Below are 27174 nucleotides of genomic sequence, written 5' to 3' on the forward strand. Positions count from 1 at the left end.
CTGGCTCAAACTGTGACGTCACAGTGGCTACCTCCACGTTTCAAGTATAGTGTATGGCTAAATGCATTTTTTCCTACAATGACAAAAAGATCTGCACCTTGTTGACGCTCCTCTGTGTGGTGAGGTTGAAGCGGTCCTGAACTGAGGTGAAACGCTCCACCTCCAGGATTTTGACGGTGATGGGAGAGGACAGGTAGACTTTGGCCTCTGTCTCCTTGAAACCCACTGTGTTGTAAATCTCTTTGAAAGGCAAACCCTCTGCTAGGTGAAAAAATATAAACAGTTACACAAACAAATAGCTTACACAACAAGTAGAGAAACAGAGTGCAAAGTGATGGCAGGTACCAGGTGCATTGGTGTCTGTCGTGTCATAATCTCCATCGCCTAAATCGAGATCGCGGGTGTCCAGATTGTCCATGATGTCGCTCATATCACTGGCAACCAGCTGCAGGGTGCTGGACGATGGCTCAACCTGCCGCAGCATGGCTAGCACTCAGTCTGGAGCCCGGGGCTCACCTGGACAGACAGGTAATGAGGGAATATGGTGGTTAAGTCAAAGGTAAGGAACAAAACTGGATGTGGTCATGTAGAGTAAATCAGATCAGAATGTGCCAATTAAACTTCTAGATTTTAAAAGCAACTGTCTCTGTGGATAAAACTAGCTCTAAGAATCCTGTTCTGATCTGTTTTAAAACTCTTTATCTGACATTAATTGCTTATTACAGACTTCAGGTTCAGTATCCGTCGCTGTGGGGGGAAAAATAATCAGGAAGCCTCGAGTCTGGTCTAAATCCACAGAGAAACATTTCACCTCAGAGTCAACATATAACCGCTCGCTGCTTGTGTGAAAAGAAATGTCAGGGTATCATTAACTGCAGCACAGCGACCAACATCAGAGCGCTCTAAACCCATGACAGTTCCTGTCTGACGGTCAGTTCAGTTCATTAAATGGATCCTTTCATACTGCCTGAAAAGAATTTCAGGTGAATTTCTTAATTGGCATTATGCAAAATTCCAGGTCCACATCCCAAATTTTGGATGACTCATCCAGCCAAACATGGCAAGCTCACTGGTGTGTTTCACCCACACACAGCATTTCTCTTCACATTCATGTTTCTGGGTCAGTTAGTGTGAAAATCCTCTCCAGTGAATCCTCTTCATTCATGAGTGCACACGTGAACACCATTGACCCCTTTTTGTTTGTTTTTCCTTTTTCTTTTTTTCCAACTCCTGCTCCGCATGCTCACACACACAGTTGTACAGGGGAATATGTGCTTCCTGTGCTTCTCCTGTGTTAATCCTGATCTTTGGATTAGTGTCTTATGTGAGGTTAACTGTGGCTGCGAGAGAATAAAGGAGGAGAAGAATGGACCGGCTGCAGGCTGTAGTACAAGAAAGGGGATTAAAGAGGAATCCAGGAAAAGAAAGGATGTGTATAGAGGTTAAAAAATGGATAAGAGCGCTTACAAGAAAGCACGAGAAAAAGGTTTCTGAAGTAAAGCAATGCTTTACCATGTGGCAATCCTGAAATCATGACTGACATCACTGATATAAACGTCCACATTATCATATCCAGGTTCCATCTACCTGCCGTTTGTAGCCGAGTGAAGCCCACTTAGATTAAAGCTGTAACGTTTAAAGATCTTTCAGGTGAAGTGTGAACTTTATTATCAGGTGATCAGGCCTGTGGTCAGAGGATTGTTCCACAGTCTTGATGCATGCTCAATCATCCAGGGAAGTAAATCCCGAAAGGTTGATTCTGTGCATTTGGATGTAATGCTACGTCCAGATGAACAGAATCAACCTTTTGGGATTGTTCCACAGATCTTTTTTTTGCAAACATTTTAGCAATGATGACAGATTAACTGTTGGGTTTAGGTCACACGAATCAAAATCAGATATTTTCTCTCTTTTAGCTCAACTTTTGGTCTCCACCACATCCTCAGGCTGAACGCTGTCCACCAACTCACGTTCCAACTGTGTCTGCTTGCTGCTTAAAATGAGATTTGTTCAATAAGAATGAAAAATAGTATCGTTGTGGGCTATAAAACTCAAACATTGAACTGAAAGATGCCGTAAATCTTTCAGCATGCTGTAATTCTATAAATATCTTGATGTGTGCTGAATTGTATAAAGTTTTCATGTGAGCAAATAAGAATTAAACACTAGTTGACTTTGACCTTCAGAACCACCACAGGAGCCCCTAATGATTTCTCACAGTCTCCATAGCTTTTAATATACCCAGCCCTTGCTTTACTATGATATATATGGCATCCATCCATTTTATGATGCTTAATGGGTCCAGGTTTTGGAGGCAGCAGTCAAAGCAGAGAGGCCTAGACTTCCCTATTACCAGCCCCTCCTCCAGCTCTTCCAGGGGGGGACAGAGGTGTTCCCAAGGCAGCAGAGAAACATGATCTCCCCCAGTGTGTTCTGGGTCTGCCCCGGCACCTCCTCCTGAAATACCAAGGTGGTGTCCCGGACACTTATTAGTCATTCGGCCAAAACTGTCTCTTTTCAATTTCCCCGTTTATATATTTTTATGTGATTCTACACAAAAAACTTAAGTTAGTTTTTTATATGCTTTCACTGATTTATATTTTCCTGTTTTCTGAGCATGAATAGTCGTCTCTGTGGTGGCCCTGTGACAGGCTAGCGACGTGCCCAGGGTGTAGCCAACCTCTCACCCTGTTACATGTGGCTGTTAAATAGATAACTTGAAGAAAATGGATGGCTTGATTTACTGTCCATGTTTATTAATCATCCTGAACCAGGTTCTACTTCAAACTTTTTGTGGGCATCTCCACGGTAATCAGGGCGACACCGAGAGGAGCCTTAAAAGCAGGAAATATGTACACAGCTTCCTTGTTTTCAATGTGTTTTAATGGACAGGTTTGACGCAGACTCATCTGAAATAAGGTCTGGGTTAAGATGAGCTTAAAAATATGAAGATTAAGTAAAAATCTCAGCTGTGAATTATGAAGCTTTTACATTGTGAGACATTTTCAGTGTCATCACGCTAAAAACAGGAAGTTATTCTTGGTTATGCTGACATCATGCGGTGTAGTTTATAGTTTAACGTTAGTGCTAATCAACTTCCTGACTGGCCTTCAAAAACCCCCAAAACAAAACAAAACATTAAATAAGCTGCAAGGAATTCCAGGTCCATGATTTCCTTCTTTTTTCTTTCTTCTCTTTTCTCTGTTCATAAACAACAATTTTAACAGGCGAATCTAACAAAGATTGATCTTAGATTTACGATATGTTTATTAATCGGATCCCTTCAGATTGCAGAGAACTTCCTCTTTTAAATTTAACCTGAAGAAAGAAAAACATTTTTAATTCCCTTTCACCTCATCTCTGCTTATATTGTAAGAGATACATTAAACCAGTCATATCACACATTTAGGTCCGTCAAGGTCTCTGGTGTGAAGTTTATTTGTAAAACTGTCATCATGTTTGACTAAAAGCACGTCTATCTAAAGGTAGCACGTTCTAAGAGGCAGCAGAAATACAGTCGATAATAAGATTGTGATTCGTTACTGTTCTCTACTTAAAAAAATAAACCATGCAGGAGTCAGATTTCTGACTGTATGATGCAATTCCTGCCGGACAACTTCTAACAGCTCATTCTTAGGAAGAACATGGGTTATGTTTGGGTTTAGTCGGAACTGGTTTCACTGCGGTCTGTCTGCTTTCACTTCCTGCGCCACCAAAACACCAGGAACAACCACACAAGCAGGAAGACCGCACCCCGCCGAACCCCAAAGAGCATTTCTTTGCTTGCAATGTTTATTCACGGATAAAAACCTGGCTAAATAACCGTTAATCCAACTGTCCCACAGCCACGCAAGCCATCACTACCCACAAAGTTTCTATTAACACACACACAGAAATCATAAATTTTAAAATAGATGATTTAATCCAAATCCTTTTTATTAAATTTGAGGATTTAAGCAATTTCACACAAAGTCCCTGTTAAACTATGGACAAATGAACAATAACAAAAAATAAACAGCAGCCAAGAACAGAACTAAAACATGAAGGAATTACATAATGATTTGCTATTTAAATTCCATCAGTACGTTGGAATTATCACTCCAGCCCTGTCCTTTGCATTTTTAGTTAGAAAAACTGTCTGAACAGCTGCTTTGCAAGCTTAGGAGAAATATGAGCAACACTTCCTGTTTCATATTGAAAGTCTAGTAGGAAAGGGGAGGAAAGACGACAACTCACTGAAGTGTCATTTGCAGTTTCAGAAAGAACACAAACACACACAAACAGAAAACTAAGTACTAACTTAGTAAAGGAGAAGTGCAGATTAAGTTACCAACTTTGAAGTTACCAAGTTGGGTCATGCATGAGCCCGGAGGGGTGCAACTATAAAGCCAGATTTATGGGTTAATGAGATATGTCCAGTTTAAAGTCAGACTGGTTAGGGTCACAAAGTTGCTGGCTCTGTTTTTACCACGCTAGATCACTATGGTAACTTATGCTGTACACATATCCCAGACTAGAGCAGGTTTCATTTAATTTTCGTTTAAAAATCACCCCAAAGTGCCAAATTTGAGCGAAATCCTATTTTTTCTGCTTCCAGAGTATGTTTTGTAAATGCAACATGTTGAGCAGTAACTTACTAATATCGCTGAACAACGCCCAGCTGCACAGTTAGAGCCGTCAAAACAGCTTAACTGACAGATATCAATGAAACTGAGCAAATATAAAAAGAAATATTGTCAATAATGTTCGTGTCTGATATAAACATGTCTCCAGTCAATCTCTGTGCAGCTGAGGTAAATAAAGATCCATTATTGGAGCATTTATGATGGCCCGCATAAAGTTTATAAGGACACCGAGATCATCGTGGATCATCAGTGTATTCTCAATGTGAAAAGAGCTTTTTTCTAATTACTTCTTTTCTCAAAATCAGATTGAATGGAGTTTTGTGTGTGTTTATGGTCCTCTGCTGCTGTGATTTTCTACTGTAGTTGCAGATTTTTGTTTCTAATTTGTCGGTTTCATCCACCCAAACATTTCATCTCCAGTTTTAAAATATGTTGTAAAGAAAAAAATATTATAGTGTTATCTAGTTATCAAACAATCCTGACTGATTCACGTCACACAAACACACCAACTTTGAGGTGGATGGACTACAATAAAGGGCCGTGTCAGGTTTCTGAAACTGGAGGTTGTGAAGAGCATAGGTTCACTAAATCTGGACAGAAAAACTTTGGACAAAACTTCATTTATGCTGAGACTGCAGACAGCAGGGTCATTGGGCTTTAAAAAGATGACTCCATGCTGTTGCCAACAATACAGATAGAGCGGGGAATGTTTTCTTGGCACACTTTGAACACTTAATTTACCAGTAAATCGTGGTTTGATTGCCACGACATGAGCGTTTCTGCTGACTGTACAGTTTTTTTATTGCCACAGTTTACCATCGTCTAATGGCTCCTTCCAACACGACGTCAGAAGTCAAATTTTATGAACATGGAAATGCAATCGGTGACTTCAGTCTCAAGAGAAGACATCTAATAAACTTTATGCATGTTGAGATATTATGTACTAATTATGTATTAGCTTTCCCTTTAGCAGTCATGTACAGAATCACCTTTCACCTGTCAAATCTCATTAAAAAGATGCTGAAAAACTTTGTTTACTCAGCCCCAAAATAAGTATTTAATTTTGCTCATTTAAAGCAATGGTTCTCAAATCTTTTTTTAACCCTTACCCTCCTGAAGCCCCACTTCGGGAGCCATAAAAAGCTCACACACAGCTCGCACAGGCTGAAAAGCTTGGTTCATTTATAGGGATGGGTACCAGTATCCGGGCCGCCGTTCTTCTCTGGGCGAGTAGCTTAATGTTGTTCGTGTGTCATTTACGTTGAGTAGGCTAACCATGTTATTAAATTAATGCATGTAAGGTGAACTAGGAAACACCGTCGTAGTTACATGCAGCTGTCTTCATGTTTGACGGCAGATGCTCCCTTCACTCTGGCCAAAAAGGCTAAAATGACCAAAGAAAAAGTGGACGAAATTCATAGGGCAGTGACAAAATTTATAGTCAAAGATCTCCATCCATTTTCAACGGTGGAGTCAAAAAAAAAAAAAAAAAAGACGGCTAAAAATAAAAACATAAGAGGACAAAGTTTGTGTTCTCTATTTTTTAAGCACGAGCACTGTTTCAAAAGTACCGGTTTGGCACCAGTATCGGATAAAACCTAAACGATACCCATCCCTATTCATTTAGCACCAGTCACCAGGCCTGGAGACTGGTCTGCAACCATTTGGCAACCATTGGTTAGTAGAGAAAGTGTACCTGGGGGTTTAGCAGTTGCTGGGTTGCAAAAAGGTGCTGCCCCCAAAATCTTCTTACAATCTCTTTATGTGGAAGATGCCGACAAGCAGACAAGTCAACATCTTCCAAGCAAACTACCAACCACAGCACCCTGCTGGCACCCAGCAGCAGCCAGCAGACTACAGCAACAACTTGTCAACTGCTTAGGGAATGCCTACAGACAACAGAGGTTGCCAGAGGGTTGACAACCAATCAGTAGGCCTCTGAGCTCTTTGATAAACTGGTTTAAAACCAACGTAAACAAAACGTCCAAATACAAGGTTTCCTTGTCATCACTTGTATTTAGCTATTAGATACTAACCTTTCACCCCAATAATTTAAAAAGCTTAAGAAGGTAGAGCATCATGAGTCTACTAGTACATCCTGCATCTGTCTGTGTCAGACATTTACTATATTAGACTTTCCCCTTAGTACACTACTGAGTTAAAAAGTACACACTCTTGATTATATGTTCAGTTGCAAACTAAAAGCAAATTTCACGCAAATACTGTGGCCTTTACTGAACCATAACACCACAAACAAAGAAAGTTACACAGTCCTCACAGAAAGATACACAAGCACAGTATACTGTATGTATTATGCAAACTAGCCACGGAACAAAGATCGTGAGTGTTTCTGGGTTTTTTTCCTCCATCAGAGTCGGATTGAAAGTGTGTATCTGAGGTGTGTCTCAATAACAATAGCTGCTGGTGGAACCGGTGGTGCAGGGATGGAACAAGAGGGGAAGAAATAAAGGAGAGGTTAACCAAAGTGAGGAAAAGCGGCCTATAGTCAGATTAAATCAATAATCTGAGGTGTGATGGCATAAAAGAAAAGGTTAGCCCAGAGTTTTTACACTTAATAAAATCAGAAATGGCTTCAGTTCTGCAAAATCTTTCATCCACTCTCATGTCTGTGCAGGAATAACGCAGAAAGAAATCTTCACTTCTAAAAATTAAAGAGGAGCTGAAACTTGTACTGTGTGTCACTTCATTGCTCTTTTCAGTTTCTATATGAACTGAATCTGACATGTTCTGGGTTTGAAATATCCAGTGAAAAACCAACATCGGATTAACTTGCTGCGCTGGTTTCAAGAATATTAAAACGTTTTATTTTATGATGTTTAAACCTTAATTTTTCCATATCAGAATTAAAAAAAAGAGTTTTGGTTCAACTTTGACTTTGGACCCATTTAACAATTTTCACCTGAAAATAATACTCAGCACACAAGGAAAAAGTGACGGCATGTAAATCTGTTGAAATATACTTAAAATAAACTTGAACAGACAGTGAAACCCAGATTGTGCTTATTCATTTTTGTGTAATAGACTGACGTATCACCTATTGTTGTACTACTACCTATAGCACAGCATGTGTTACTTAATCCCAGTAATAATATGTAGTTCAAAGGCTTATCACAGTTTTTCTTAAGTGGAAAATAAATGTCATAACACACATACAGTATCACAATATGACTCATTCATGCTTTAAATACCTGCATTAATGCAGGTGTTTGTGACAAATTGTCTACAAGCCGTTTGGTTTATTTCTGCCAACATGCCAATATTGCTACCATCAATGTTAGCAGAAGTTAATGAAACGTACAGGTTTGCAGTCACACTGCAATTTAAAAAAATGTTACACTGACATTTATCTGAAAGTGGTGGTAAATTTGAACAGTCCCAACTCTAAACCAAATAAAACAAATACATCATTTCATATTCCTGTCTCAGGGTGCTGGATTTGGGGCAAAACCCTCCATTATTTACCATTTATTGTAAGGACTTGTCTTGATGTCAGTGGCTTTTACATTATGTTTATAATTTTTTAGATATTAGATCATTTCTAAATTAAAGACAAGTATCAGGTCACTTTTTAATAATGATTCCTATGATATTAATATATCTAAGAAGACCCACCTTAACCTCTTTGTTTTTTATAAAGTTATTTTAATGTTTTAAATACAGTTTATTGAAGAAGTGACACATTACATTTTCTTTGTATTAATACTTTAAAAAGATCTGAGTATTTTATTTCATGCAAACATATTCAGGAGTTCGAGAGCAATCTTATCTTTAATATGTAGTACTAGTTATGTCCATCTGACTATTATAATTCCTCAGTTTTTGCTCCAATTTTGGTCTCCTCCACCTCCTAAAAGCAACATTACCAATAAGACTGGCTGCTTTCTTCCCCAGCTTGTCTGTACCTGCCTCCACCTGCAGATTTGTAGGTTTTCTCTCTGTAGGTTAGAACTAAAAGAGAGCTCCTTTGTTAATATAAGACTATAGATTAATGGGGCTTGCAGAATAAATCCTCTCCATTTAAGGCTGTTTTGTGAGGACATGTCTGGAGCTGCACTGTAATAAATTTCAGAATCAGGGGAGGAAACTGGGCTTGAAGGCCCACTGTTGACCTTGGAAATAACAAAAGAGTATTTTAAAATGATTAATGCAGACAGTGTGTGTGGATGTGTGTATACATTATGTCTGGCCCACTGAGCACTCACATTAATTGGGTACAGTGTGGCCCATTACCCCCTCACAGCATCACTCGCCAGCCAGGTGGCAGGATGCTGAGCCCTCTCTCACACAAACACACTTTACTCAGATAATATAAGAGTGTTCTTTGTTATTGAAAATTATATTAGAATGTATTAGAGCTCTTATGCTAAAGAAATAAATAATGTCAGGATTGCCTTAAATATTTGTTAACTGCACTCAGAAACTAGCCTGGACTTAAAGGAATTTGATAACATTTCAAATAAAGTTACTCTAAGTTGAATGAATTGTTAGTCGCATGGACAGATATTTCGGTTGTTTCTTTTTTGATGAATACAGTGAACTTATAACCTCCACTGAAGTCATTTTTTACCGAAGTTTGTACACTGACAGCTTCAGACAGTGAGATGCATGATGTCTGTACAAAGGCAGGGACTGAGTTCAGTCCCAACCTTCATCACGGTTTGCATTAGGATGAAAATAAGCCATCGGACCAAATCTAAACAAACACGGCATGTTTCTGTTGTGCCAAGTCATGATAAACAATCGTCTCTGGGGAGTTTAAATGTGCTTTAATCCTGCTTTCATAAACTCAGTTTAATGAAACGAGTGATTGCTCACCTTATCTTAAAGTCAGAAGAGAAGAAAAACACTTAAATAATAATGAGAAAAGGATTCAATAACTAAATAGTATAAACTAAGGACCTTAAATGTAAAATGAATGCAGGTAATTGGGGATGAGATTATTTTTAGATTATATGTTGGAGAAGACAAGGAGTCAACTGCCTGTTCAGTAAGTGATGAGGTGGGTGGTCTGGAAACATTAATTATCCACAGTCACACTGTGTCAGTGATTCCAAACAGCTTGCTGATCAAACTGGATTCAAACACCAACACAAACTTCAAAGCTTTTCTCACTTTTTTATCACGAGTCCAGTCCCTCCACTGCTATTTAGATTAATCTCTCTGTCAGCCCAAAAAGCACAGCTGCACAGACTAAAGATAAACCCAAATATATCATCACACCGGTGGAAACATTTCAGAAGCTGCACCTGGTTTCCTCTTTGTCCTGCTTGTGCAAGCTCATCACTACTTTCACTGCTTCACCTGGAGGTAAACGTGTCTCCTTAAATAGAGAAATGGAGCTGCAGAAGCCTGCTGGTTCATAAACCCAGTGGTAATTTTGCATACACACTTTAAGTGCAGGATAAGAGCATTTACACTAATATTAGTAAATAAAGGCCAATGAACATTTAGCCTGTGCAAAAAGTCTGTTATTTGCTGACATTAACCATCTGACTATTATCAATATGCACTTTTATTTCATTCATTCCCACTTTTGTGCTACACCAATAAAGAAAACGTAATTATAACAATAAACTGACTCAGTTTAAGACCCTTCAGCTGTGGAAACATCCGCTGGCATCTGTTTATGGACTGGGACTTGAATAGGACTTTTCTTCTCTAATTAAGCTCTCAAAGCACTTTCACCCAATCACACACACATTCATACTGCACTTTATTCTCTGATTAAGCACCTTCTGTAACATTCACACACACTCTAATGAATGCATTCAGTTCAGTATCTTGCCAAAGGATACTTCACCATGCAGACTAAAGAAGCCGAGCACTGAACCGTTGACTTTCCGATTAGGAAACGACGTTCTATTATTTGATGATAAGAAGACTTTAGCCTCTGATATTAGCTAACAAAGCTTTATGAGACAGTTATTGACATTCGGCCAACATGTCAGTGGATCTCTATGAAAAACTCTTGGATTGACTGTTTGCCAGCCTCTTACAGTGCTGGCTGCCAGGCTTGCCAGCGCAGATGCTCACATACACTGATGCCATTTAACCTCAGCTGCTACTCAACCAAATCTGGTGCACTAGAAGTGAAGTACAACACTGCTGCATCCGGGTGTAAAACTCATACAAAACATGCAACAAACAAAAAATGGAGAGGAAACTGGGACCAAAAACAGGCTGTTTGTGACAATAGGAGGATCCTGAGGAGCACGCACACATAAATGCCACAAAACAGCTCTACAGAGTATCAGCATCCACTGACCTGAGCTCGGGGAGGTCGAGGGACACCCATCATCATCTTTAACGTCTTTATAACCATCATCATCGTGTCTTTTCTTCCCAGCGAGAAAACACACTTCCTCTCAGAAGAACAAAAAGGAAACTGCCACTTCACTTCTAAATCTGTTCACACGTTCATGCACACGCTCTCTGCGGTGTGCAGTACACACACACACACACACACACACACACACACACCTCCACAGGATCCTGACAGCCAGTCTGCAGGTTGAGAGCAGAGTGCCACAACGAGGCAGACGGACAAGGGAGAGATTCAAGAGGGTGGGACAAAGGGGGGAGGGAAGAGATGGTATTGGCCAGGGGGACACTTGGTAGCCAATGAGAGGGCTGCTCTTATTCCAGTCTGCATTAAAGGGCCAAACAGTTAACATGAGAACCAAATTACATAATTTTCACGTTTTGCTTTTTCAATTCAGGCTACAGCTGAAAAAGTCCATCAGTTTTTAATCAGAAAGTTTTGTTTTAAATTGTTGACAATCAATTAATTGTAAGCTCTCTAAGCCTTTGTTAAAAGAAAAACAAAATTCAATCATAATTCAACAACGCAGCGTTTGATGAGAGCCAACTCTCTGTACTCTTCTCCATAAGCCAGAGTGAGAATGATAAGGAACCAATGGGTCCGTGACACTGACACTGTGTTTGTGGCAGTGCCAGGAAGGGTGCTTATGAAGGTTTTCTTTGTCATATGCTGTCGTTCTTTAAAGTCTGAACGCCTAAAATCACCACACCTAAATCTGCACTGCACAACCCATTATTGTGTTGAGACACACCTTGTTAACACAGGTTATAATATAATATCCAGCTCCACCCTTTTGACCTGAAAAACCCAGTTTTTACCAGAACACTGAGCTTTCAGAGAAATGAGAGAACCAGTTTAGGTTGAAGCTGTATTTCTGTTGCTTTACAAAGCATTAACTGTCATGTTAAAGGCGATGGCTACACAATACACGTGGATGTTTCTGCTGTAAATACATCTTAGGGTAGTGTGTGTGTCCTTTTCCAAAACCTCAATGAGTGTGCATTAGTAGGACATGCTAGTATTTTTTGGATGACACCAGCTTCACTGTATTTTTCCATTGTGAATGAAATATGTGTGTGGGTTTGTATAAAAATCTGTTTTTTGACATCTTCAGAAGATAGCACAGACACCTGCACAGTCACATTTTTTTCTGAGTGAATGAGAAATTGTTTCAGGCTAAAAAATAATAAAAATTCTTGAACTAACTGAGACTAAAGTTGAAAGCTGGAGCAGCTATCACCCGGAACAAGCAGTGACTCATTTTTGACATTCCAGAAAAGGACCAAAACATTCAGACTCCCACCCACATGTGAGCCACTGCAGCGCGCACACGCGCACGCACACACACGCGCACGCACACACACACACACGCACACACGCACACGCACACGCACACACAAAGCTGGGCAGAAAGATGTATGAAGCCTGAGCCTAAATTGCAGCATTTCTCTATGGAGTCTGGTGCCTGCCACTTCCACCCCTGAAGGTACAATCTAGTCCTTAAAATTACGCTGCTTGTTATTCATGTCCTGCCCGCTGTATTTTACAATCTCACATCAATAGTTAATATATTTTAGTCCTGAGTTTTTTTATGAGCTGATATATTATACAATATTTACTTAAAGCCCGAATGAGAAACAATGTTTTATCCAGATTAAAGTTAATGATTAAGAGTTTATAACCCAAAAGACATTCATAGATTCTTGTCCAAGATTATCTTAAGGGAATTAGAGAATCAAGGGCACATAAAACATAGCTGACAGCAAACTAATGAATCAATGACACAATATTCTGAGTTTATACAGTGACATAGAGTGGTACTAGGGCTGGGTGATATCATACCGTTCACGGTAATATCAGTATAATGTTAGGCAATGATAAGAAAATGAAATATTGCGAAAGAATATGGGTAAAACGTGCATGCACAGTGCCTTTGTTTTCATACGCACGTGGTGGAAAAAGCATTTCGGTGACGGAGAATGAGAAGGGCGAAAGCGGATCGTTGAATGAAACGGATGAACCAGAACTGGTTTGTAAAAATGCTGCAACTTCAGTGGTGTGGAACTGGTTTGGCTTTCGTCCCTCAGATACACAACACAGCACATTATTTGGTAGAGCATGCTAGCGGCCGTCATTACTACCAAACTGATTTTATGTGGCACACGGCGCTCAAAATCTGTCAAAAAACGTTGTAGTACAACTTCGCTAAGCTACGAACCCGCACCGCTTGATGGATTGTCGGAGCATTACGGCTGCCGTAGTTGGGAGCCTCGCAGAGTGATACGTACTGTGCTTCAAGATAATATTACCGTATTGTGTTTGTATAACCTTATTTTAAGTTTTGTGGATATTATACATGGTTATGCTGAGGATATGTCGGCTAATTTCCACTGGAAATGCCTTTTGGTTAAACTGCAAGGAATTTGCATTTGCACTGTTACATTTTTATATAACTTTAATGCACATAAAAACCAGCTGCTTGTTTAAGTGAAAATACATTGATGGGGTTTTTTGCACTAATAAAGTGTCAGTTATATCATCAGTTATATCGTTATTGCAAATTTTCAAATGTATATCATGATAAATATTTTTGGCCATATCGCCCTGCCCTAAGCGGTACTGCAACAAAATGACTCCTGTGCAGCCCGATAAGCATTTCCCGTCGCAGAATGATTATGAAGGACGCCACCAGCTGCACACAAGGTTGATTATTGCAGTCTCTAATTATTCTGTTTGTTTTTGGGGAGTTTTTAAGTTACAACACTATGAAAACACAGCTAACATGGATAACAAACGTGGTCCATATCCATGTTTGAATATCTCAGGTTGAACTCAGGGCAAGATGGACGCTACACTGACTCGCTGTACCATCTTGTGGATTAAAATGGTATTACATGAGAATACAGCCCCGTCCCAGTTCAACTTTAGTTGATATCTCAGCAACACATAACATCACAGCCGCTGTTTCTTCACACTCTAATGGTATTTTAGGTCAAGTAGGTTTAGCAAAGTATTTTAAACTGAAAATGTTGACTTTAAGCCCTAAATCAGTAACAATGACTTCAAACGTCAAACCATCTCTTTTTTTCATGAATTGTAATTTTGGTGACAGACAAAAACATTCTTATGAAAGTAGCTTTGAAATTAATTTAAAAAAAAGAAAATCAGCTGCAGTTTTAGTAGGATGACATTGAACGCTGGAAAGCATGCAGCTATTTTAATCTCGTCTGTGTAGGGCGGCCGTTGCGCTGAAACACTTTCTTGCAGAGGTGTCATGTCAGCTGCTGAATTTGCAGAGCTAAAGAAGAAAAAAAGTGAGAAAAGTCACAGGATCCTGTGAAATGATCTTGTGAAACCCAGGCCTCTGAAAACACAGAAGAATGTTTCAATGTGTATGAACCAACTACAAGGTCCTAAAATAAGAAACCGACTGAACACAATCTGCCTTAAAAAGGTCATTAACAAGTTACATCAAAGGAAAACACCTGGCACGATAACAGGTCTGTGTGTGGAGCAGCCCCTGCACCGCATGCTGCTATTTTCTGATGCAGCTCAATGCTCTGACAGCTCGTCCTTGTAAAAGACGATCATTAGGCGGCAACCGGCTCCACTATTCCTCTTAGCTGACACGGTGATGATGTTCCTGGCTGATCTTACAGGCCATTAAAGACACCCAGCTCCTCCCTGAAACACTTTGATGGAACACAGCCTTAACTTGTAGAGAGGCCAAAACATACCTGAATTCATATCTGAGCAAAAACAGCCGCTTCTAATTTGACAGTTCAATTTGTTATTGTAAGATGAAAGAAATGTGAAAAACCCATTTTCAGCATGTGGGGCTTCCAGACAATAAGGCCGTTATTGTTTGTTTTTTAGGTGGTGGACGGTCTGCACTGGTGGTTAGCTACACACAAGGAAGTTACACATTTTCCCCCTTATTAACATGTTCACTGTCACTGAGAGCCATTAATGTGTCACACTCTCATAATTCCTACCAGCAACTGTACGAACAGGCCGGGGTTAACTTTGACAGATATTAGGAAGCACAAAAGGCCATCAAGACTACCAACAGGCTACAATGACCCTACATTTTTTTAATAAAAGGATCACATTTTTTTAATTTAAAGACAATAACGTCTCTTTTATATCCAAAATCTGCAATACTCATTACATATGCATAGGCATACAATAATAATGATAATTCCAACAGGGCTTTAATAATTCATGGCTGTGAACCATGCAGGGTTTGGTTTGTCATTCCTTTTGAATTAACAATAAGACAATAATGCTATTTCATGTGCTGCAGCTGCCTTTGGTTTCTGTATTTCTCTCTTTGTTTTTATTGCTTTTAATGGTTTTAAAGAACAAAATGTTGAAATAAGGCAGCAGTTCTTTTACTGACTTCCCAGCATGCATGTGGAAAGTTCCGTTTTGGGAGTCGGAGCCTCTTAGCGGTCTAAAACAATGACCTGCTAAAGTGATTTCCTTCCACAATGCACATGTCATCCTGTAATTACTGGGTAGAACTGCGGCAGGAAGCTCAGCTCCTCCATGACTCAGACACAAAACACACAAGGTAATAAAATCACACTGTTAACATACACAAACCCAGGACATGGTGATAATTACACTTTACTGAAAGGGGACTCAAAGGAAAGCCTTTAAAGTGCAGGAGAAACATAACTGTTCACTAAATGTGACGACAAGGAAGACAACACGCCAGTGACACCTAGTGGTCAGCTCTGACAGCTGCATCACCTGTCACACCGATCAGGTCTGCACACACACCTGGGCAACATTTCCTTCTGGAAGGACAAAGAGGCAAAGATGGCATAAACATGGGCAACACATTGAACTACTGACACACATCATTACACACATGTCCAGGACTGCACTGCTCTGGTTTTATCAGCATGTTCTAAAAACGGCATGAAAACCCATCAGTTGTTTTACAAAGCAACAACAAGAGTATTAACAGGAACTACAAAGAGAGATCGAATTTCTTCCATATAAGCTTCTCTTCACTGCCTCCCCGTTAGACCCAGAAATGAATTTAAATTCTTGATTAATCAGGAGACAGACACCTTTAAAGATTAGGTTTTCCTGTTCAAGTTCGGGCTGGGTCAGGTGACTTTATCCCTTAGTAATTCTGCTATAGGTTCAGACTGTTGGATGAACTCTCATCAAGTCCCCCACTGAGCACGTCACTCCTTTTTATCTGCCACCCATGCATGAGTATCTATGCTCTTCTTTTGTGGTCTGGAAGGAACAACTGGGGAAAAACATGTCGTATTAGCCTGCAGCCAGTATGAAATAATGGATCTGAATTTTCCGATTATCTGAATGACCCTTAAATGTTGCAGCTTTTATCAGAATAACAGACTTTCTGTTTTAACCGGGCTTGACAGAACAGGAAGAACCGATATTGTGGACGTTTGTCTCAAAGGAGGTCAGATTTAAAACCACAAACTATGCAGGTTACAGGTTATCTGAATGTAGACATCTAATCTCTCTCTCTCGGTGAACAGAGGGCGAGTCTCTTTTTTCTGTCCGTCTGTAGCTTCCATCATTTTCCACAGAAATCTGCACAGCTTATGACCGTCTGCTGACTCAATTCCCCCGCTTAAGCAGCAAAAGACAGTGACATGTTAACCTGCGTCTGACCCACGGCTGCAGTCTTCCCTGCTTTCTTCACAGCCATCGGCTAAAAGCCAGACTGTAGAAACATGTCAGTCCTGCAGTTCTTTTGTAATTCCAATCAAAGTGGACAAGGAAGCCAACACTCACATATAAAGCAGGATAACTCTATCAGAAGATTAACAGGTTAAGTTAAACAGCAGCACAGAGCCAGAGTCCATCAGTCGACTTGAGTTGTATTAACACGTCGCTCCCTTTTATTTATCACAGGTCGTCTTCTTTTCCTGCTAAATGCTAAAAAACTATGGAGCGTGTGGCTGTTTGAGCTGATTTAACAGAACACACTGGTAGGTGTGCACCATCTGATCACCATTATTACTTAAATAACTATCACTGTTTTATAAATGCTAAATGCTTAGAGCCAGAAAACAAACACACAAACAAACAAACAGCAGACTGTCTGGTTTAGCGTTTCCTCTGGGGTAGTTTATGATCTCACTAAACCATTTCCTGGTGAGTTTATGATCGCTGTCACTAGATTTGGGTCTTATTAATCAGCGTGTTGTTTATTTTGTAAAATGTGGTCCCATTAGAGGCAAAAAGCATGTTAAAGCAGGCCATGCTTCACAGCACGCAGCAGATCCAGCTTGCTCTACTGAAGTCTGATTTTTGAACATCTCCAACCGAGGACTTGATATATGGAAAGTGATATCTCCTTCTTTATCCTCCGGGGGGGTTACCACCACTGTGCAATACCAATTCTATGTGCAATAACCCAACTGTATATACACAACACTATTTATTACATATTACTTTTTGTTTTTTTAAACTGGCCTTGTATATTTGTACATTTTTATATATATATATATATATATATATATATATATATATATATATATATATATATATATATATATATTTCCCTCTGTTAATACTGCTCATTGTACAACTGTATAGTGACAATAAAGTAGAGCTGGGCGATAAAACGATAATGATATGTATTGCGAAATAATTTTTCTATCGAGAAAAAGTTAAACTATTGCGATAGGCCTCATCTCTCTTGTCCTCTTAAAAAAAAAAAAGAAAGAACAGCCAATCCAAATTAAGTAGCGCAGAGCCGAACCAATCACAGCCGCAGCGTCCACGTCACGTGACTTGTTACGTACAGCACAAGCGCAAAGGCGCACATGTGTATTTGTTTTGCAGCCGTGCAGCCCGGGTAATGAAGGAAATGAGTTTGCCGACTAGAGAAAAAAATCAACCGAGGCGTGAGCGAAGGTTACCAAGAAAAAAGAGATGATGGTTCCAATGCCGGAGAGCTTGTCGAACGGAAGGGCCACAGAAGTTCCGTAGTGTGAAGGTATTTCAGCTATTTCAAGTCTGACAACAAACAGAGTAGCGCGCACTGTAAATTGTGCTGAAAGCAAGTCTGGAAATACAATAAAGCGGTGCATGCTCAATCTCTGACTGAAAGCGCTAATTCGTCATTCGGCTTTTGTCAGACTAAAGTAACTGTTAAAACTGTTTGAAAAGCTAAGCTATACAACAAGGAGTGATTGAGAATTTCCTTTTAGTTCTCAAATTATTTGATATTGACAAAAGTTAGTCAATTTTGTCTGTTCTTCTGTAAAACGACCTAAGATTTATTTTTAGAATTAATATTTTGTTTCTAAGTGGAATTGACAATTTAGTTTAGTCTGTTTTGTTTGTTCTATTTTGAAACTTAAACGCTTTAGCGGCTGCCTTTTGTGTAGTTTGCAATATTTGCCTTTATTTATCTGAAACTGAAGTCTCATGTTCCTTAAGTACATCTGCCCTGTTGAACTTATTATGGGAAATAAATATTTTAATTAAAACAAGCTGCTGATTATTTCACATTTTACTTGTGAGCAACGGCACATTTAAATCTTACAAATATAGTTATTTGGCTTATATCGTGATATATATCGTTATCGCCTGAAATGAAAAAAAAACATATCGTGATATGAAAAAATCTTATATCGCCCAGCTCTACAATAAAAGCATTCTACTCTATTCTATTCTATTCTATTCTATTCTAATATGATGTCAGCTGACCCTTTGCCGTTATAACAGCTTCAGCCCTTCTGGGAAGGATTTCCACAAGATTTCGCAGTGTGTACGAGAATTTTCGACCATTCTTCCAGAAGCAAACTTGTGATGTCAGACAGTGATGCTGGACAAGAAGGTCTGGCTCACAGTCTCTGCTCCAAACGGCTCCTACAAAGTTGGGAGCATGGAATTGTCCAAAATGTCTTATATGCTGAAGCATTATGAGTTATTTCCGCTGAATCTAAGGGGCTGAGCCCAACATGCCAAAAAACCCTCACACCAAAATCCCCCCTCAACCAAACTTTCCATTTGGCATAGTGCAGTCAGACATGTACCGGTCTCCTGGCAACCGCCAAACCCAGACTCATCCTTCAGATTGCCAGACAGAAAAGTGTGATTCATCACGTCAGAGAACGCGTCTCCACTGCTCCAGAGTCCTGTAGCAGCACGTTTTACATCACTGCATCTGATGCTTTGCGTTGCATTTGGTGATGTAAGACTTGGGTGCAGCTGCTCGGCCGTGGAAACTCTTGAGCTAATCGTGAAGCTTGGAGGTCTGTAGCGGTTGACTGCAGAAAGTTGGCGACCTCGATCCCACTCTGAGATTTCACGTAGCCCACCACTTCATGACTTCTGTCCCAGATGTTTGTAGAAGCAGTCTGCACACCTACATGCTGGCTTTTATACACCTGTGGCCATGAGAGTAATGGGAACACCTGAATGAAACTACTTGGATGGGTGAGCAAATACTTTTGGAACTGTAGCGTAGATTGTTTGAGCAACATCAGAGAGCTCAGATGAAGACAAACTGCATTTGGGCTCAAGGTTACAACACACTTCCTTTTTCTCGCAGTACAAATGTGTCGCTGAGTGTGTGTGTGTTTGTGTGTGTGCGTGTCTTATCGGTGGAGTAATAACGAGTAGGAAAGACGCCTGATTTGTATCCGTCTCTTTGAGCATCAGAACACTCAGCATTTCTTTCTCGATAACATTTCTTGACGTCATCCTTCACCACTATCACATGATCATAATCTCCTGACACAGATCATGAGAGCTCACCAGCCAAACCAGTGGCACAACAGACTCTGTGTACAACTGGATTTACTAAGACATGTTAGGCATCCAGCTGGCACTCCCACAGCAAACTGAGTCACCGTCATGAAAAGGATAAAAAAAAAAAAAACATTTCCAGCTCCAGTCAGAACTGAAGTGAAATAACTGGATTTCATCAGGATATCCAGCAGATGTATCTTCCATTTGACAGAAAACTGCCCAGAAACTACAAGCCTGAGTAATTTTTTGAGGCCAGTGATTCCTTTTATGACACCACCAAACATTTAAAGAGAGATTCTGCATTTTCTTATTTCCTGTTGCACTGTTACAGATGCTCATACTAAAATGCCGGTTAAGAGCAGTGAGACAATAAAATCAGCAATAGAATAATAGTTTACAGATGCGTGTAATATCTTCAAGCTTCTCCAGTTATTTTTAGTTAGCTACAGAAGGAGTGATGTCGAAGATAAAGGTCCAAAAATAGAAAGAAATCACCAGGCCAACGAAAAGCACCAGCTGAAACATGCATACTTTTCCTGTTTGCGCAATGAAACGCTTGATGCATGTGCAGTTTCAGTAAACGTGTGCAGTTTTTGAGTTTGGCTTGATTCACAGGAGTTAAAGTCATGTTAGTAAAACACATGTAGCCCAAGCTCATCCTCTAACCCATCATTTTATAAATTCGATTAACAGCCTAAAAGATCTCACAGTTTTGTCGCATTACAAAGAAATCCTGCTGCACCTTTCTTTCACCTCACACTCAACAAATAATAAATCAGTGAAATTAGAGAACAAGCACAGAACAAGTAAAAGCAGAAGTTATTTGTTACTCCACAGTAAATGTCTTGCATTGTTTAGAAAAATAAAAATAAATAAATGGAGATTTAATGCTGCATCTGTAGATGGAAAAACAGGAACTTTTCAGTCAAGTAATTGAATACTGACGATGAAAATATATCTCACTTTGTTATTTAATGGTTTAAGCATTACTTCGTCCTTTCTGAAGAACAGAATACAGTGAAAAAAATGTTGTTTTTAATCTAGTGGCTCAGATTGGACCCTTCAGCGAGCGTTCAGGCACACCATCCAGCATATGAAGAACTAACTGCTTAGCATGGACCAGTTAGTTTGTGTGTCTTGTCTTTGTATTGGCTACAGTCAGAGGGAGGTTTACTGTTACACCTGCAGATACAGCATGTGTTTCTAATAACGAGGTCAGTGCGTGTACAAATACTCCCTGGGAGCCAAAAGCTCATTTCTCAGCCTCCTCTGAAAACATTTTCCTTGTCTGAGCTCTGAACGATGTCAGCGAGGGAGGTTATCCCGTACGCAGTAAACTCAGGCTGAGAAGCTCCACCCGTCTGTTGCTCAAACCTTCTACTAGAGGAGCTAAAACAGCCTGTTTCACACAGATGATGAACTGCATAAAGGCTCAGTATTAGATTAGAAAGGTTTATTTTGAAGTGTGAATCATGCAAAGCTACTCTAGTAGAGTCCAAGAATGTAAACATGGAGCAGAAAATGAGCACTGGAGGCATAAAATACCCCAAAATCTTTTACTGTCAGTACGATATGTATGTAAAATAAAAGTTTTCTTTCCTTTTGTTTCCAGAATCATAGAGACCTGCTGCTGGTTTATCTTCTTGTGTTTGTTTAACACCTTCAGCTTTACCGAAAAGCTCAGCAGCAGATTAACGTCAGGAGCTTCAGGCGAGTCCCTGATTTCTAACAGGGTTCCTCACGGCGCTGATTAAACCTTCCTGTGAAGGCTGTCTAGACTGCAAACAGACACAGGCCACATATTCCTTCACGGTGATTAAATTCTCCTGAAAACACCAAATAACTGCAGCTCGAGTAACCGCGGGCTCTTCAGATTCGACTCGATGGCACTCATAGGAGCAGAGACTTAATTCAAGTCGACGCGCTCCTGAGGTGAAGCTCAAGCTCTCGACCTTTCAGCTAAAAGATCATCTCTTTAACTCTGAGACACAGTCAAGTCACATTTAGGTGATAACAGAATTTGTTTTTCTCCCGTCTCAGCACATTCAGTGTGCTTTATCCAAAAAGAGACGTGACTAATTGTGACTTGACGGGCAGCTCTCCTTTAGGGATGTCTCAACACTTGGCAGCCATGTTTAAAACATCTCTGGGCAGCTTTTTGAAGCTTTGGTCTAAATGAATAGGGAGGAGGCTATTTTCCTTCATCTTTCCCCTTCGAGCTATCTTCATCTTGGTCCTTAATCCAACCACTATCATATCTGTATCAAAGACACAAAGAGAAGCTTAAACCAGCTCAAACAGCTGCAGCAGTTCTGATGCAAACCCTGGGGATTTTAATACTTGAAGCACATTCACTTCTTTATTTGTTCTGGACCTTTCATTCCAATGAAGAGACAACATGACGTTATTTGAGACGACAGCGTGCTTCCAGCTTTGCATCGACAGTCTGCCCTGTGCGGCCGTCGAGCCCAGAGCGAGCTCTTTAAAGAAAGGCTCTTTAAGGCCCAGTTTGGTGCAAAGGAGTGTAGCAGAGCTGTGACCAAAGACTGTATACAAAAGATGGCTGCAGCCACTCTCACTTTACTCACTACTGTATCTTATTCTGAAGCCTTGGAGCACATTTGAAACCAAACGTGCTGAGAAAAGGCTCACAGGGCAGCCACGCTGTAAATCATACTCCGCTTTATCCTCCTCTGTAACTCTAATGAGACCTTAGCTTCCAAAAAAAAGCATCACGATGTGTTAATAAGACTTTAAAATAGCAACTGAGGCCATAAACCCATAAGGAACATGTCTCCTGATGTCATAAATCAAGTGAGTTGGGTCATTTTCTCATTGACTTCTATACAGTCGGACTTCTTTTTGCAAACAAAGGAGCCGAGACTTCAACAGCAGCACAAACTAACTCATTTTCTAATGTCACTGATGGATTTTTAAATATTTAAATTACACTCGCACAAGTTTGTCCTCTACTTTGCAAGACATTTAAGGGAAAGCATCAAATTAAATCAAAATTAATTTAATTTAACTAAAAACCAACTATGGGCAAAATAAAATAAATGTTTAAAATTTATTATTTAATTAGAAATTAATCAGAATATTGTTAAGTTGTGGTTTTCATTAAGTAAACTAAAGAAACTGAATACAAAGCATTCCCTTAAAATACACCTGAGGGTTGTAGTAACAAAATAAAATAACACAAAACATTTAATAAACTGACAAATGACTTAAAATGAGAAACATTGTTTATTGGCTGATCAGCTGATCGATGTGTGTATATTTTGCCCTGTGTTATCAGTTGTTTTATGTGCCAGATGTATTTGAACTTCAGCAGCTGTATCTTACTGTACTTTACTGTATCTGTCTTCAGTTCTGCAAAGTCATGACATTTAGCTACTGATAATATTGATTAAAGGCTGGACCAAACCCACCGCTCCCAGTGCCCCTTGAGCTCTCTATCAGCATGTGTGTGTGTGTGTTGGCTGGAAAAGCACACACGCCCACGCCCACAAAGTCAATTAAGCACTCCCCACGCTGTGGACTGTGTTTTGCTGGAAGCGCCATTAAACACAGCATATTCTACCTGTGTACAACCCAATGCTATTAGTCGGCCTCGACAGTCTCCATGGAAGCGAGCGAGTGAGTCAACTATGCTCCGTTTAAGTCAGAACAACAAAAATAAAACCCTCGGACACACTGGAAGAGCAGGTCTGTGTGAAACAACACGCTTACACACGAGAAAAGAAATCGCATGCCACTTTTCCCCAAACTTGTCTTCAGACTTCCTGCTTAGACTTCCTGTCCATTTCATCACATCCTAGCAGTGTCTCAACAAACTTCATCACTGACCTGAACTGTAAATTTGTTGCCCCACAACAGTCTTGCAGCAACAGCGATGATGCAACTCAGTTAAAAGGAACTCTCTGCAGACTTTCTGAACCGTGAAACCTTAAACACCGGAAAAACTCAAAAAAGGAAGGTGATTATCTAAAAGATGATGAAGTCGAATGAACTATTTTGATTACAAACTACAGGTACTGTTTGAATACACTTAAATTATCCCTCTAAAATAACCAAGTGGGGTCATTTATGACTTTTTGATGGTTTTGTTTGTTTAACACTGAATGTCATTTATGCATCCGGTTTAGCTGCCACGTTCTGCAGCAGTATTCCAGGTCCATCATTCACAGGTCACAGCAAAGTATCACAATGCAGTCGTAAAAAGTAGAAACTTTAAAGCAATCTGAGTGTATAATGCCAAATCTCACATACTTCTTTGCATACCGATATTCTTGGAACACCAGTGATCCAATTCCTTACAACTGGCCTCATATATTAACCCACTTGCAGGTTAAAGAGAAGAAGACCTTATTACCTCAACACAAACAGTTTCTCTTGATATTCTGCTGAGTTTATCCTGTTTCGTTTTTCCAACTACACAAAAGGCAGCTGGTTCGTTCAGTCAGACTCAAGGAACTCGTAACGCTTGTATTGTGGAAAACTACCTGCAACAGTGACACCAAATTCACTCACAATGCTGTGACACACTTGCTCTGGACACAGCAACACTGCTGAAAAAGTGCGGACTATATCAGACATGCAATCTGTTTGTAAAGTGATGACGTATCGACCCTGTTTCCTGCTTTGGATGAGACTTTCGTCGTGTGTCTCTCATTTTTCTGAACAAACAACTGAACTTCCAAAACCTGTTTAGCTATTCTCTGTGTTTTTAGCCTTTTATTAGGATTATTTAAGAGCAGCATGTCTTTAAGTTTCTAAAAGTTCATCGTTTATATTACAGCATCAAATATTTGAACATATTCGGTGTGGACATTAAGCTTAGGATCAGGACTTTTTCATAATTCAAATCATGCAGCAACATATTAATGGCTGAGCTCATGTTGCGGATGGACCTCAGACACTCTTGACTCGAGTTTGGTCATTTTCCCCTCAACATGGACTTTTGAGTTCAATTTAACCCTCGTCCTCCGCCTTCGCTGTGCTAATATGTTTATCTCAGCCTAACTGTAGTTCTGTAGCTGCATCATGTACACATCATAATATGCCAACTAGCCAAGTTTCACCAGTCCTCCAGAGCCCTTCTGCCTCTGTGTCCATCCAGCCTTACATACTTCAGTCAGAACATAGCATATCATCTTTAAAATCTACCTTCTCGCTAAGATAAAGCTCATAAATCCTCTTTTTCCATCTATTTCTGGATGTTAAACACCAGGGAGCAAAGCCATACTCATTATTTTATTATAGCTGAACATTTTTTAATGATCAGACACCTCAGCGTTTGATAGATTTTGAGGAGTAATGGAGCATTTGGACAGGAAATGGTTAAAGACAGAAGCTGGCTCAACCCCCAAAAGAGAAAGAAATCTTTAAGTTTACACAACATAACCGGTTTGATTTCTCTGAGCATGCGTGTATAAAGTGTGGAAGCTGTCACTTAGGGTACCTAATAAAGTGTCAGCTGAGTGTGTATGTATAATGTTGTGTTACAGTGCCAGATAAGCTGATACATGTGGAAACAGACACGCAAACAAGAAGCCGAGAGGGTAAATTTTCGCGCTTTAAGCAGGAAAATGGGCCCTGAAGGCGACTCAGAGATAATTTTGCTTATTACAAGGTGCTGGGTGAGGATGTTGAGTTGTGTTACACTCTGACTGGTATGGAGGAAGTGTTTCACTGCAATGTAGATCGACGGCCGAAAAAGGAAGAAGCGCGCAGTGACAGGTCGGCGGAGTGACGCACCGACACGCCGCAGCTGCAGCAGCTGACTCGGTACTGGTCTGACCCGTTCCCCGTGCTTCCCTGAAAACGTTGCCTGAGCCCTCCTCCGCGCCAACGTTACGCTTCGTGGATCTCCTCATTCGATTCAAACGACACTGAGAGCAACACATGGCTCATATGTGCTCGCTGCCTCCCAGGGCAGCCTGCTGATGATGTGCACGGGCACTGCGGAGAGGAGGACGGATGTCAACACATGCCAAAAAATCCCAAAACATAACAGCGCATCCACCCACGTCTACACCGCGCTTCCACTTCACCACATCAAATTTTACGCGCAAAGCCACGGCTCCACTCTTTACGCGTTTACGCACCTGCGCGACCACAACAAGAGTAAACTTTGCCGGCAGTCACAGATTAAATCTCACACACAAACATCTGGATGAGCCACAAACGGCACAGCTGGACGCCAAAACGAAGGCTCAGTGTTTGTCTTACCTCCTGATGTGATGTGAAGTGACGGCAGCCGGAGATCTGCTGTGGCGCCGCGAGCCGGTGACCAAAAACCACCAAAGTGCTAGGACCAGGGGCAAAGACTTACAACGCGACTTCCTGTTCAGTCCCTGTCAAAATAAAATCCACACAGGCAGGACGAAGAGCTTCCTTCCATTTATTTCCAGCTTGGTGACATAAAGCAAGGCGACCAGCTTTTATTACCTGAGGATAAACAAACACTGGTACACACACCTTAACTGCGTAAAAGTCAACTACTATAGCAGTTGTATTAAAAAATAAATACATCTAAAAAAAAAAAAAAAAATACTGGCTCACAGAATACAACTGAAGCTTGTTTTAATAACATTTCAAATAAATTATATTAATAATTAATTAAAAAAAGAAGACGTGGCTAAAGATTTGTTTTTTTTAAATAAATACAAAATTAAAAAATAATCAGCAAAGCAAAATTAAAGGGCTGTATAATTAAAGGAATAAAGTTTATTTAAAATAAAATGAAATAAAATAAACAGTAACATGATCAAAATGAGGGGTTTGTTTTGAGCCATTACACGTGAGTCTGACTGTTTGTCAGTCTGCACACTGTACAGCCGGTATTTGACCAGAAAATGTAAAAGGTAAGAAGGTAAATGTGAGGAGTCCTGAGATGATCCACTGGCAGGAAAGATAAGATAAGATAAGATAAGATAAGATAAGATAACCTTTATTAGTCCCACACGTGGGAAATTTGTTTTGTCACAGCAGGAAGTGGACAGTGCAAAAGTTATGAAGCAAAAATTAGAATAAAATAAGAATAAATACAGTACACAACTGTACAGAATAGAATAAAATAAAATACTATATACAGTAGAATAAAATATACAATAAGATAAAAATAGAATGCAAATGCTGTATACAACTGAGTAAAAATACAACGATGCCAGAAAAGATTATTGCACATTAGTGGATGTGTGTGTTTGATCAGTTAAAGTCTTTGTTGTGGAGTCTGACAGCAGTGGGGAGGAAAGACCTGCGAAATCTCTCCGTCCCACATCGTAGGTGCTGCAGCCACCGAAGGAGCTGCTCAGTGCTGTCACAGTCTCCTGCATGGGGTGGGAGATGTTGTCCATCAGGGATGACAGCTTAGCCACCATTCTCCTGTCACTCACCATCTCCACTGGGTCCAGAGGGCATCCTAGAACAGAGCTGGCCCTT

At 40.1% G+C, this 27174-nt stretch overlaps 1 protein-coding gene across 5 annotated transcripts in view; it reads right to left on the reverse strand.

Moving 5' to 3' along the window:
- pld1b (phospholipase D1b) overlaps nucleotides 1–26095 on the reverse strand; it is a 53016-nt gene extending 26921 nt beyond the window's left edge. Inside the window, exons 1-3 of one of the 5 annotated variants that reach the window (XM_039616970.1) lie at nucleotides 10912–11148; nucleotides 346–516; nucleotides 98–258 (exon numbers count right to left, since the gene is read on the reverse strand). In XM_039616970.1, coding sequence (XP_039472904.1) covers nucleotides 98–258; nucleotides 346–484 — 300 coding nt within the window. In that variant the 5' untranslated portion in view covers nucleotides 485–516; nucleotides 10912–11148. Of the gene's footprint in view, nucleotides 1–97; nucleotides 262–345; nucleotides 517–10911; nucleotides 11149–25488; nucleotides 25593–25962 lie in introns of those variants that run through there. The other 4 variants (XM_031748773.2, XM_039616968.1, XM_039616966.1 and 1 more) reach the window with 4 other exon arrangements.
- Nucleotides 26096–27174: the final 1079 nt, after the last annotated feature.

This window comes from Oreochromis aureus, linkage group 9 (genome assembly GCF_013358895.1).
Source record: "Oreochromis aureus strain Israel breed Guangdong linkage group 9, ZZ_aureus, whole genome shotgun sequence".
Classification (NCBI taxonomy): domain Eukaryota; kingdom Metazoa; phylum Chordata; class Actinopteri; order Cichliformes; family Cichlidae; genus Oreochromis; species Oreochromis aureus.